General features: G+C 30.4%; 1 protein-coding gene across 1 annotated transcript; it reads left to right on the forward strand.

Annotated features, from left to right (window-relative positions):
• Positions 1-1,808: 1,808 nt before the first annotated feature.
• LOC144561776 (patatin-like protein 3) lies at positions 1,809-3,526 on the forward strand. Its single transcript, XM_078310870.1, has 3 exons — positions 1,809-2,755; positions 2,871-2,933; positions 3,096-3,526. The coding sequence occupies exons 1-3, from the start codon at positions 1,940-1,942 to the stop codon at positions 3,369-3,371; spliced, it is 1,155 nt and encodes a 384-aa protein (XP_078166996.1). The 5' UTR covers positions 1,809-1,939; the 3' UTR covers positions 3,372-3,526.
• The last annotated feature ends 11,544 nt before the right edge of the window (positions 3,527-15,070 follow it).

The raw sequence follows: 15,070 nt of genomic DNA on the forward strand, positions 1-15,070 counted from the left end.
ACACCAAATTTAAAAAGGTGTAACACGTACGGTTCTGTTTCACATCATCACGAAAAAATCTTCAAGGTTTATTATCAATCATCTAGTGCTATTTTATTTTCCAATTAATATCTATGATAATGCCAAAATAATTGAAGTGAGTGTACTAGAATTTTCAATTAGAAACGTAACTATATAATTTTTTTTAGAGAAACAAATGTAACTATAGTTAATTATCTACTTGTATGTGTACAACTTGTCTTCAGAAAAAGATTCATTCTTTTTCTTTGACTAAGATAATTCTTCATCAGATAATTTTATTTGTGAGAACTATATATATGTACTGTTTCATTTTTTTTATATCGAATTGTATTGCTCAAGGTTTTAAATTACAGACCGACATATAGGAACAAGTTAATGATTATTTTCTGTATAATGTTTAGATTCTAGCAAAACATAAGTAAATTTGATAATTTAAAAAATTATATACTTATACATAACGGTTTCATTTCAATATGGATAATAATTTTTGAATCATCAAATTTGCTTATGTTTTGCTAGAATCTAATTATTAACTTGTATGATATGTCAGTCTGTAATTATAATGGTAAATGTTCACTACCACAAATGAATTGAAAAATAATTATTGATATGTGAATTCAAATTACAATTCATACTAGTTCGTATATTCAAGATGATTGATAAATTCTGATCAATTAATATATTTGTTCATTATTTTGAAAAATGAAAATGATCCTACTAGCTAGACACGTAATTATATTAAATGCGACCATCAACGTTGATCATATGAAATATTCAACATAACACTTGACTTTTTACATGATAACAATAGGCTACTTTGCTTCTAAGTTCCGAAGCTTGCTACAAGGAATCAATCAACACTTTAAAAAAATTATGTCATGATTAAAGTTGTAAGGTAGGCAATTGCATGAAAAATGGTTCCCTAACTGAATCACACGCAATACATGAGGTCATTGACCAATCAGCCACGTAATCTTTTCATTTTTATATTTATATTCTTTTTGAACCGTATAAGCATCCCCTCGTGTGAAGTATGTATAAACTATAAAGCAATTAGATAATAATTGATGGGCTGAGCGTGAATCGAACCCCCGCCGATAAGACCTAAGTCGTCACAGTCACATCTGAGCTGTTCATGGATTCTTTGAATTATTTTAGTAATATTTATTGGTTAATTTTATTATCAGTGTCATTGTTGTCGTTTACCAAGATTTGTATGATTACGACGACAAAGACGCACGAAGCATCTTTATCTTCCGACCCATGAAAATAATTTAATCAACTTGTTGTTACTGTTTATTTTCTTTCTTTTTTTCTCAGAACTAATTTGTTCTATATGTTGTCCGGTAACTTGTCACGGAATAGCATGATATATTAAAAAAATCACATGTCGCTATTTTGCCTGTCGATTCTCCCACCGGTCAAACCTCTCCAGAAAAATTAAAAGTCTCTTCGACTTCTCCTTTCGCCACGTGTCCCGTTAAACCCCTTGTTTCAGACTTTGTTCATCCTAACCTTTTGACAGCGTTTATAAACATCAATTGTCGAAAATATGAGTGAAAAGTAAGGGTATTCTGGGTATAATCAATTTTAATAGGGCACATGAAGGACAAGATCTACGGGGGACCTTTAAAGTAATAGACGCGGTGTAATAAAAAACGCGGGAACTCATATGTGAGCCCACAAAAAGTGAGACGGTGTATATTCTACGCTTTCCTCCGGGTTCTAATACCAGTTTGACATTTAATGACCCGCGCGAGCTGTTCCTGACATGCACATTTAATCTCCTCTCCCTCCTCCTATAAAAGATGCCTCCCGCCTTCTCCTATCCATCTCAGTCAAACATTTTAAACGAATCGCAGCCATCAAAGTCTTAAACAGATAATCCATCGGTCCAAATTTAACAATACCTCTTCCAATGGCCGCCTCCCCCTCACTCGACTCACCCAAGCTGTGTCAAGACATCTTCTCCATTTTAGAGTCGCAGTTCCTTTTCGGCGTCTCTCCAGTGAGAAATTCCTCTCCTTCGGCAATCTCACCCGCCGGAAAGGTGCGCATCCTCTCCATCGACGGCGGCGCTGGTGATCTCGCGGCCGCCTCTCTTATCCGTCTCGAGTCATCCCTCCGGCGCCTCTCCGGCGATCCTTCCGCTTCCATCTCCCACTTCTTCGACCTTGCTGTTGGATCAGGATCCGGCGCGCTCCTTGCCTCCCTTCTGTTCGCCAACAACCTCTCTGCCTCAGATGCCTCTCTTATACTTAGAAAAATCAGATTAGAAAAACCCAAAACCCGAACACTTTTTGGGGGTTTATTCAAAAAGGAGAGTAAAGTACTTGAAAAAGTATGCGGAGAGGCGACTCTTAAGGATGCGTCTAAGCCTTTGCTCATAACCTGTTACGATTTGAATACCGGTGCTCCGTTTGTTTTCTCCCGGGCGGATGCTGTTGAGGCCGACGGGTTTGATTTTAAGATCCGGGATGTGTGTGAGGCTGCCGCGTGCCAAGGGAGAGGGAATAAAGAGGTGAGATCGGTGGATGGGGAGACCAGAATACGGGTTGTGGATGCGGGTTTGGTTGTGAACCCAACGACTGTGGGAATCACTCATGTGATTCATAACAAGCAGGAATTCCCCTTCGTTAACGGGTTAGAGGATGTATTTGTTTTGTCAATTGGCGGTAATGGGGCCCTTGTGAGAGATGCGGCTAGTATTGCTGGAACCTGTCAGGCGGATGTGGTAAGTGCAAATCTGTCATTAAATGAATTCACTAGGTCAACCTTTAATTAGGTTTGGTTCCACTGGTAGTTTTCGAATTTTGTGGATTTAATGTGGTTTTTTATTTGTAATGCAGGTGGATCAAGCAGTGGCAATGGCCTTCGGTGAGAGCAGAAAAAACAATTACGTCAGAATACAGGTACCAATTCAAATATTTCATATTTTTCAAATTAGTCCGGAAACACTACTTATTTCTGTTTCCTTGCAATTGGTCCATGCTCAATCTTAATTGGTCCCAGCAGTTTCTGGTATTTGCATTTTACTAGGCTGATTTCTCTAACACCATTTATTTTCACCACAGGGAAATGGGATCAATGCTGGATCAACAGCAGAGGATGTATTAACCGAAACATGTGTCGAATCAGTTATGTTTCAAGGAAAGAAGCTGATGAAAGAGACGAACGCTGAGCGACTCGAGTGGACTGCCGAGGAGCTGCTCAAAGAACAGAATAGAAGGATGCAGAGCAAGATACCTACCGTTTTTATTAAACCTGTGGCGACACCTCGGACTTCATCATCGTCGGCAATGACATTGACGACAGTGCTGACCGGATCATCCGAATCTCCGAGATATTGAATAATTTGAAGAATTTTAGTACTAAATTCTTTTAATATATATCTGGAGAAATATATTGGCAGCGCAGGGGTATAGAGGTGTAGATAGTAGTCTAATGTGTAATCTATTGACGGCCAATTTTTGGTGCTATGTTGTTGAATGATGCATGTTATTTTTTATTTTTACAGTAGGATTATTAATTGAAATCTTAGGAGCAACTAACTTGTGTGATTAAGCATGCATAATAATACTTAAATTCACATTTTTGTGGATTGTTGTACGATCACCATAACTGTGTTTCTCAATTCTTAAGTTAATTTTCATGAACTTAAGATGGGTAATTCTGTTCTCTTTTTTTGTGGGATGGGGAGGGGGATTAATATTGTGCTTTATAATATAATATTGATACAAATCTAACACCTGTTGTATTAAAGCTCACTGAGTAGAAGTACATTGTAAAGCATCATATATAATCTCCCTCGAAATTTATATTAGACAAGATCTGAACAATTTATTTTCAGACAAATGATATAATCATTAAAGAAAGAAAAAAGAAAAAAGAAAAATAGTATGCACATCATCTCTTCTGTTTCTTTTTCTCTTTCTTTCTCGTGCATGTAATGATAAACACGAGGAAGGAGTTTCTTTGGATTACCTTGAAGGCTTGAAAGCATACTGAGAAAAAAATTTCATTAAAAAAACAAATAAAAAAATAATTCACGAGACATTAATTTTTGACGAATATTAGTCTCGTTATGTACTTTTTCGGGTCCGTTGACTTATGACAATACACTTGGAGTCATTATTCTAAATTAAGATCAATAATTAATTTTGTGAAGTGCAGTGCTTATGGTACCATTAAATTTTTAGATAAATAGTTATTTCTTATGCATTGCTTTCTATCCTCATGCATGAAATAAGATCAGTTATACTGCTAGTAATTTTAATCATCTTTGCTGGATAAGCATTTGAATAGAATATATTTATAAATAGGCTCATAAAAGCTGATTTGTGAGGAAAAGGATTATGGAAATATAAAATATTAGATTGAAAATTTATTTGCAATTTGTCCTTCACAGGAATCTACTTAGAACAAAATTAAAGATTTGAACACTTTTAATTATCATTAATTAATTTTTTTTGATAAAAGGCTTTTTGGGCCCGTTTCATTAAAGAAACTGGAAAGGTATCATTAATTAATTTGGTTTGTGCAAATAAATTACTTCTAAAAAAAGCGTAAATAAATTGATTTTCTCCTCATAATATATGGGCTTTGGGCCAGGGATATTATTATCTGTCATCTTTCAAACTCTTCAGCGGGACATGTAATGGGCCCAATTGCAAATTGGTAGTAGCTGCTATTCTGCCTTTTTATTGGATGGAAACGCAAATAACGCAAACAACTGTGTTATCTTTGTATAACTGTACCTTTTGTGGTTCACTTAGATTCAATTTGAGTATAAATATTGACAGATATATTTTGATTTTACACAGCATGTTAGTCATATACATTTTCAATTTATATTAGAAGAATGAAATAGATTTGATGGATATATTTTTTAATATGATGACTTCAAAACTGTGCGATCTGTTTTATGATCCCTTGGCACGCAAATTAATACAAACACATCGAATATTAGATGGATCGCACGGTCTTAAAATAAATCCGAAGATTCTGAAGCTCATCGAATCTAATGTATATCTGATATTCATTGAATCTAAAATATATCTGATATCCATCAAACCTATTTCGTAGTCTTCTATTAATTGTCTACTTGAAGTCGATATACATTTTTGTGGATTCAAATCTGCTCATTTTCTAAGAAAAGGAAACCCTCGTATTCTTTCATTCGGACCGTTTAAAATCGACAGCAGAGCTTTAATTACTTTTTTTTACATCAATATAATATATTAAAACGAATAAGATGTAATTGAAGCCGTGTGTTCGATTTTAAATGATCTGAATGAAAGAATAAGAGGGTGAGAAAAGGAGCAGATTTGAATACCATTTCTGTCAATATCTTTATCTCTGAATTTGGGAATCAAATCTGCTGAAATCTCAAAAGAATTTCAGGACTTTGAAATACTAAATTCAGTCGTCTAAATTTTGTATATACGAATCTCAAAGCAGAAAGTTTTTATGTACAAATCTCAAAATATATATTGAAACATGAGGAGGGTTCAAATGCCTCCATGTTTTTGTGCCTCCATCTTGCCTCCATCTCTCTCCATCATTTTCAAAGTTCAAACAGTCGATCCGAACTGCTCAACCTCCATACTAAAATATGTTTGGAGACCAAATTTTATATTTTTAGGAATTTTTTTAGATAGGTACAAAATCAGTAAATCTGAACCATCTAAAAACAGTATTTTGTACCTATCTAAAAAAATAGTAAAAAAAATTCCTAAAAATATAAAATTTGGTCTCCAAGCATATTTTAGTATGGAGGTTAGATTGAGCGGTTCGGATCGACTATTTGAACTTTGAAAATGATGAAGAGAGATGGAGGCACAAAAATATGGAGGTATTTGAACCCTCCTCTTGAAACATATAGAGTATAGACCGTTGAAATGCGAAATTCAGGCTCCTGAAATCCTAGGGGATTTCAGCAGATTTGTTTCCCTGAATTTGGGGTTAGGCCTGGACTTAGCTTAGGGGCTATTTGGAAACGATATAGTAGTTGTTGACTTATTTTTTTTTTTTTGATTGAAACCCCGTAGGTGGTTGTTGACTTATTGGATTGCTGTGTTGACTGGAAAGCATGTGTGCTCCTATCATTGGTCACTAGAAACAATGCTTTAATTGTTTCGAAAAACGAAAATCTGATTGAAAGAAAAACTCACACGGTTAGAACGAATTGCTTTCAAGATATATAAACCACAGAAAAAAATATTTGGTTCAAGTATCTTTATGAATAGAAGTATTCAAATTTGACACTCAGAGTATAGAATTTCTACAATAATTTATAAGATACTACAATTAGGACTAGGACTAGAACTAGCTAGTTACTAGTAATATATTATTGTTCTATTAATACCGGTACAGATAAAATAATGTAAAATTTTGTAACAACTTTTTATTAGAATTAGGGGAATTTTTTTTTTCTTGGACACATAAAAAATTGATGATGTATAACACATTATTAAGAGAAGTTATCTTTTGTTCAGAAAATGCAGAGTTCATTTTTTTACATAGTTTGTTCTTCGAATGAAAATACTAGGAACTCTGCATTTTATCACTCAACTATAAATTTGAACAAATTAAATAATTAATAATTAAATAGACAAAAATAAATAAATCAGTCAACTATGAATTTGAACTTTTTAATCTACGGTAACAAAATATGTATAAAACAACTTGGATGCACACTATAAATATCATAAGAATAATATCTATCTATACTAGATATCATCAAATTTAGTGGAAGTTTCTCAAAGGAATTCAAACCAGATAAATTAAATGAATTGAGACAACTAAGAATCATAGCCGTCCGATTGAGCCGCGATTGCTGTAAAGACATTATGAGTTATGACACCTCTTATACAGAATTTTTGTTTGTTCTCTCCAAATTTTTTTACCCTAAATTTGTTTCATTTCCACACTGGTTGCACAAAATCATAGAATAAAAACATCTTTGAACAAAAAAAATGTGTCATATATGAAATTTTCTGACCAAGTACAATTAATAGAACACTGATATTGCTGAAAAGAGGTTTTCTGTTTTATTTTCAATTTTTAATTAAAGGAAATGGAAAAGGGGACTTGAGAGTTTATAAGGATATATGAATTGATCTATATATCCCATAAGTCTATAATTTTATTATTAGCGTCATTAGACCATTTGTACCTTTGCATCCCATTTGATCATAACATTAATGGTACTTTTATCATTAATTAGATCATAACACTCAAAGATCGGAGAATTATTTTAGAAGGAAACACTTGAAACAACGCAACGATCAAATATGAATTCGAACCAATAATAAAGAACACGTGTGTTGACTTAAACAAATTTTCCCTATTTCGAGGTCTCTAACATATAATTATATAAAGGGAGGTGCTATATTAAGATCAATAATTTCAATAATGAGAGCTGAGAGAAACTTTTTTATACTAATACCTAACTTGCCTTTCTCTCTTAATACCATATAAGTACGTAATTAATTAATGGCTAATAAGGAAATGATTCAAATATCAAACTGAGCAGTGAGCATTACGTTTAAAATAAAATAAATCAACCAAACCAACCAATCAAACACAATAAACCAAACAATACCCAAACCTGCCAAATAAATCAAAACAAACCAAGTTAACCAAACAACACTCAGAGATAAACCAAAATAAACCAAATAAACCAAACAATACCCAAACATATCAAATAAACCAAAATAAACCAAGTAACCTAAACAACACTCAAACATACCAAATAAACCAAACGAACAAAGCAAACCCAATAAACCAAACATCTTGTTTAATGGTATGAAAACTAGTTATAAACTTTATAATACATTATTAAGAATATTTCATCGTAAGTCTCAAAGTATAAACCAAATATGCATATATAACACTCACGACAAAGTTCATCGTAAGTCTCAAAGTTTAAGCCAATCAATTAGAACATTTTCATGCTCTATATCATTAGTGAATATTGACTGACTCATTAAAAAATTTCAGTAAATAAAATACAAAATATGTTCAGATTATACAGTACAATATACATTAAGTTTAGATAAGTTGTTATTTACAACATATGGATATCATTGATTTTGTTTGGATATATGCACTCTAAAGTGAAGTTATATTTTAATTTATTTAACATGAAGTATAGGAGTTAGATTTCAAACATTAAAAAAAATAGATAAACTTCTATGCAATGCAACATTTTATGGGCACAAGATTGCATCGCCACCTTATGACCAAAAAAAAAGTATATTTATAATGAAGTGGTTATAAAATAAAATTTTCATTTAATTGGTTTCCATTCGTACAAGACAGATGAAAGATTTTTGAGATTTGAATAATTTCTATATTAGCTATCCATTGATTACGTATTCAGATATAGTATTAAAAGAGAAGGACAAATTGGGTATTAGTATAAAAAAATTTCTCTCAGCTCTCATTATTGAAATTATTGCCCTTAGAATAGCACCTCCCTTATATAAATAGCCTCCTTCCTATTCCAATTGCAAATCTTTCCAACTAAACGCATTATTTTCAATGCCATAATGTCACAATGTACTTTGTGCAACTTGCATCTTGAAAATGTCCACTGTTTTATTTTGAATTGACTTTCTGCAAAAATATTTTCAAACAATCCTCACACTGATGGGAGCTGTCTGATGTGTGCATCGGGCCATGTCCGGTTAGAGTTATTTGGTATGCTTTGAGATTCACGTGTACTTAATTGGTACAAATTTTATAGATATTCACAGAATTTTTATGCCAATCAAATGACTTTGACTAGATATTATATGAAATTTAATTTGATATCTATCGAACCGTCTCTCGTTTCATCCGTCTTCTTTTTAGTCAGTGACTGAATCATATTGAATCACGAGTAGATAACTGTTTATCTCTAAATTTAAAAAACCGGATATAAATCTATGTATAATTGAGTTATTATCTATTTCTGAACAACCTATGATTTGAATTAATTAGTTTACAACAGCATGTAACCCGCTTATATCAGTAAAATGACTTGACTAGATATCATATCGAATTTAATTTGATATTTATCATAGTGTCTCTCATTCCATCTGACTTCTTTCTAGCAAGTGGCTGATATATTAAATCACGAGTAAATAACTGTTTATCTTTGAATTTTGATAATCAGATATAAATCTATGTATAATTGATTTCTTGTTTATTTTTGAACAACTTACAGTCTCAATTAATTAGCACACTACAGTAATAGTAATACTGTAATTCGCTCGTACCAGTAAAAACTTTTTATTTCTGACGTCTCTCTGTAGAGGATGCTTGACTTAAAAAAGTTGCGCTTCATTGTGTATCTAGCGGACACACCAACGGAGCTCCAATTGACCGCTGAATGTTGAACCAACCGTGTAATGGAAGAAAATATAACGCAAGCGGACGAAGAATGTTGAGAGAGCCGTAAAGGAATAAATCGGTAATAAATTATCTATTGGAAAAACAACCGTAAAGAAGGATAATTAATTAATTAATTAACACACACGTATGGTCCGATTAAAGAAAGAAAAAGTTTGTTTATGGACGCTAGGTAAGGCCTAGTCAAAGTCAAACGGGCTTAGATGAATTTCTTAGCTCTCATTAAAGAAGTGTGGATAATGAAGCGACAACGCGCCTTTCACACCGGTCCGTATTATTGTGCTGTTGGTTTATCTTTCCTTTTTAAAAAAACCGGACCCCTCCAGTCATTCAATGGTCTTATAAATAGACAATTGATAGGAAAAACAAGGGTAAATTTCCTTGCAGTGCACTAAATTTTATTTTTTGTCACGAATTAATTTTTCAAGTTTAATTTGTTTCAATTAAGTTATTAAATTTTTTATTTATCTCAATCAAGTTACTTTATAATTTTTTCATCCAAAATACTAATGAAATATGCTTATTATGTTCAAAATACTAACGAAATATGCTCATTCCGTCCAAAATACAAATGGAATGAGCATAAACCGTTAACATTTTGAATGAAAATTTATAGATTGACTTAATTAGAACAAATCAAATCTGAGTCGATGTTAAATGATTAGAAAATACATATCTTTCTATAGAAATTTCAAATTAGTAACAAAAAGATAAACAATAACTTATTTCTTTTATATTGTGTGTGTAACACTATGAAAAATATGAAAATGAAATTAATAACTAAAAATATTATACGAAATGCATGAATATATTTTTCACCAAAATAAGTAACAGTTAAGGAACAAATATTAAATTGTTTGAATAGATTAACAAGTTAATCAAGTTATCTCAAAGTTAGTTACAAATTGTTTGAATTGAAAATTTATATATACTACAGGGATGAGAATGAGTAATTTAGAATGGTTAGGCAAACTAGATATTTCAATTAAATATATTTGATTTGACACGTGGGGTACATGTATAGTTCCTTATTTCTAATATGTAAATTAAATTTTTGTTGCTTCTCTCATAATCCTCAACGTTCCCATGTCTTTCTTTTTACGTGGCAATCTCTCAATGCCCAACACTTCTAAGCAACTAGGTTACTATGCTGCTTATTACCTGTCTACCGTACTATCTCTATTCTCTTTTCCTCATGCTATTGTTCCTCTTAAATCGATTTTGGATTTAGAAAATTTGAGAGTAAATCTTGGATTTTTTTCATAAATCATAATTAATAAAATGTTTTTTACGGAACTAATATGATTGATTTTATTTTTTCAAAAACCATAAAGATCGTGGGGTTCCCACGGTCTCAACTTTTTTTTTTTTTAAATATATTTTTTTTCCAGACCGTGGGGTTACCACGGTCTCATTTTTTTTTTTTTTTTATAAAACAGAATTTTTTTAAATTTTTTGTATTAAAATATTAGAAATGTTGAATATATTTCTTTGAAAATAGATGAAATATCATATAATTTGATTTATTAGAAAGACTGCAATAAATAACCCGGATCAATATTTTTCAGGTCGGATTTTTCGCGGCTGTAAGAAAAATTAATATATTTCTTTATGTGTTATTAGAAAAAAAATAAAAATGCTTAGATTCTGAGTTATTGATCCCTGTTCAAAAGTCACTTCTAGGTAATCCAAAAAATATTGTGATCCTTCTAGGACATTTAATTTATAAAAAGTTATATCTATTTTGATAATTCTTTTTGAATAACAACCATTAAATAACTTAAAAGTTTTTGTTTTTTTCAAAAATAGATACAACTTTTTATAAATTAAATGTACTAGAAGGATCACAATATTTTCTGGATTACCTAGAAGTGACTTTTGAACCGGGATCAATAACTCAGAATCTAAGCATTTTTATTTTTTTTCTAATAACACATAAAAAAATATATTAATTTTTCTTACAGCCGCGAAAAATCCGACCTGAAAAATATTGATCCGGGTTATTTATTGCAGTATTTTTAATAAATCAAATTATATTATATTTCATCTATTTTCAAAGAAATATATTCAACATTTCTAATATTTTAATACAAAAAATTAAAAAAAATTCTGTTTTATAAAAAAAAAAAAATGAGACCGTGGAAACCCCACGGTCTGGAAAAAAAATCTATTTTTTAAAAAAAAAAAAAAAAAAGTTGAGACCGTGGAAACCCCACGGTCCTTATGGTTTTTGAAAAAAAAAATCAATCATATTGGTTCCGTAAAAAATGTTTTATTAATTATGGTTTATGAAAAAAACCCGTAAATCTTGGTTCATGAGCACATGTTGTTGGTGATGACGGGTGGCAGATAGACATATTGACCCTTCTCTAAATCTCTTGATTACAATCATGGTATGGTTCTATTCTCCTGTTTCGCATCAGTAATGGTTTAAAAAAAAAAGAAAAAAAGAAAAATGAATACTTTAATGAGCTAGGATTTCGAACTTGGTTCGGAAAAATGAATATTTGTAGAAAGGTAAAGTGGATTTGATCTAAACTGATCTATGCTCGAAAATGAATGAAAATAAATTGGATTGAAATGGAAATGAAATAAAAAGAATTAATCAATAGATACTATCTATTAATACAAATGCTTCTATTAATTAAGGTATAAATACGGGAGGAGACTGACAAGATGATATGTTCAAGAAAATTTAACTATTGGTGACCACGCTTTATTGCCCTATGATATCAGGTGCGAGGTTATTGGATTAGTCTGAGATTCATAACTAGGAATTAAATCGTAACTCGCTGTGCATTTTGAATATTTGATTGACTGCATTGATTGAACTGTTGCATCATATGCATAGCCCAATACAACTGAAACCGAATTACATGTAAGTCTGTTGACTGTCATGTTGATATTGTTTATCGATTGGTTTATTCTTATTGCAAATGATTGATTAAGACCACAGTGATTGAATTGAATGAATATTGAATACTGAAATCCTTGAACCTCCATATAGTGGAGAAAAAATATTATTATACGTAAAGTCTAGCTAGCTACTAGACTTTACTCCAGGACCCTTATGCGCATATGGTGAATGGCCCCAACTGAATCCAGTACCGGTTGGATAGGGGATATTGAATACATTGTGAATTGTGATTGTGAGACTAATGAACTGTGGTTACTATCTTATCATTGATTTTCTTTAATTACAGTATTGTTATATTGATTTCGTATTGTTTCTGTTAACAAATAGTTAGAATGGTATAAGCCCTGACACGACAGATACATGTTATTGTATCTATGAGTGTTACCAGATTTGAAATTGTAAAGTTAAGAAACCAAACGTTACCAGACTCAGTGGTTGTAAAGATTAGGTTCCAAATATTATCTAACTTTATGGTTTAAAATATTTTGACCCAAACCATTTATTCTGATAAGATTCTTAGAAATCTGATTTATTTCTGTAATTTTTGTTATTCAATTGGATTCTATTATTGAGCATTTGCATTCATCATTATGAAATGATCTATTTATTTCTCGTGCGGTGATTTCATTCTGAATATGGATTTCCTTCAAATCCAATAATCTGAGTGGCAATCAGCACTGAGAAATAATTTATTATTTCTCACTCGTTTTCCCTTGTGGGTTACAGGTTCATTATGCGAAGTCAGAGAAACATTTCCGGGTTATTATTGACAGCAGGGCCACCTAAAGATTGGGATTTGGGATTATTTTATCTGACAGGATGCAGAGAATATTTCTCTAGCATTATCCACTATAAATGTCAGATAATTATTGTAAATAAATTGAGATGTGGTAAAAATAATGGATGCTATTGGCAATGCATAAAAAGATCTGTGCCTTGTGTTACATATATTGAATGGTAAATAGACGCAGTAGGAACTGTCGCACCTCCGGATCGGGGGTGTGACAGTGTGATGTCATGCATTCGGCAAAATAATTTATTTTAAAGCAAAATCTGAAAACATAACAAATGAAAAATCTCTATAATCATCTTTTTAGATTGTTAAATTAATATCATAATTTATAGATAGATTTTGCTACCATTCAATAAACATAAAGAAGCACATCACACTCAAAAGTATTATGAAGGTAAGATAAGGTGTAGAAAAAGAACATCTTCCCAACAAGTAAATAAAGATACTTTTTACTATTTATAATTATAATTTGAAAATATTTTGTATGATCAATGTCAAAGTGCGATTACCAATTACTATTAATTATATTATTTTTTTCATTTAAAAAACAACATATAACAGCACACGCATATATACATATCTCCATTTTTACATTAAGTACGAACATGTTCTCATCCACCAATGGTTTTGATTAAAAGATAAAATGTCAGATTGCATATCAGTGCTTTGATCAAATATTCTGATGCTATACATCTTTTTTTATTTTATTTTTATGCATAAAAGTCTAAATTTAGTAAAACATGTACTCACCACATGTAAATTGTATAATTTTTCTAATTGGTCCTGATTTCTATCTATTTTTTAAAATATTATTTAAGAAAATTTTCAATTGATTGATCATGGCTTCATTTATTTTTATTTTTGTATCATTTAAAGAATGTTATTTGTCATTTAATATGTTATTTGGTTTGAGATGTTTTATGAAAATATATCAAAAGATAAAGAAATATATATATCATATAAAAATATTATTTATGTGTAAATATCATATAATATGTCATTTAAGAAATGTTATTTGTCATTAGTCTGTTTTTTTATGAAAATATATCATTTTATATAATTTTTTCCACTTATAATATTTTTTATTACAACACAGGATATTAGTATACATATATAAAACGGCTGCAAAAACCAATTGAATGTTGTGATCATTTTATTTGTTTAAATGAGAACATTGAGCGCACATTTAAAATACAAAATTAGTAATTTGCTATTAATATTTGCAATCTATATTATACAAAGCGCATCAACAAAAAGATCACTAACCTTTTTCATCATTTCAGAAACTATAAAGAACATATTTGCGAGTAGAACTAGGGTATTCTTAAGTTCACCAAGTCTTACACCATGTTTGGTTGTGGCCTAAAGGGTGGAATAAGGAGTTTATGCTTCGTTATTCCATCAAATGTGCCTTAATTGAGCCGGACTAAGATGACATAAGTCAATCTTTAGACCAGCCTAAATTAAACCACCTCACATGGTGGTTTAATTTTTATTCCACCTCGTGACCTAACTTGAATGATTATAATAATATTTTATTTGTATATAATTAGTATATTATTAGTAATAATTATTATATAATTAATATCTTATATTGTTAATATATTAAATAATAATTATAATAATATTATATAATTAATATCCTTTTATTAATAATTATTATATAATATTGTAATATATTATTGTTATTATTAATATATTAATATTATATTAACGATATATAACTATTTAATTAATATGTTATATTGTTAATATATTAAATAATTAATATAATATTTTATAGTTATTATTAATATATTAATATTATATAATTAGCATCTTATTATTAATAATTATTATTAATATATAATTAATATTTTTTATTCATAATTATTATTAATGTAATTATATAATTAATATGTTATATTGTTAATATATTAAATAATTATTATAATAATATT

This window comes from Carex rostrata, chromosome 11 (genome assembly GCF_964058835.1).
Source record: "Carex rostrata chromosome 11, lpCarRost1.2, whole genome shotgun sequence".
Taxonomy (NCBI): Eukaryota; Viridiplantae; Streptophyta; class Magnoliopsida; order Poales; family Cyperaceae; genus Carex; species Carex rostrata.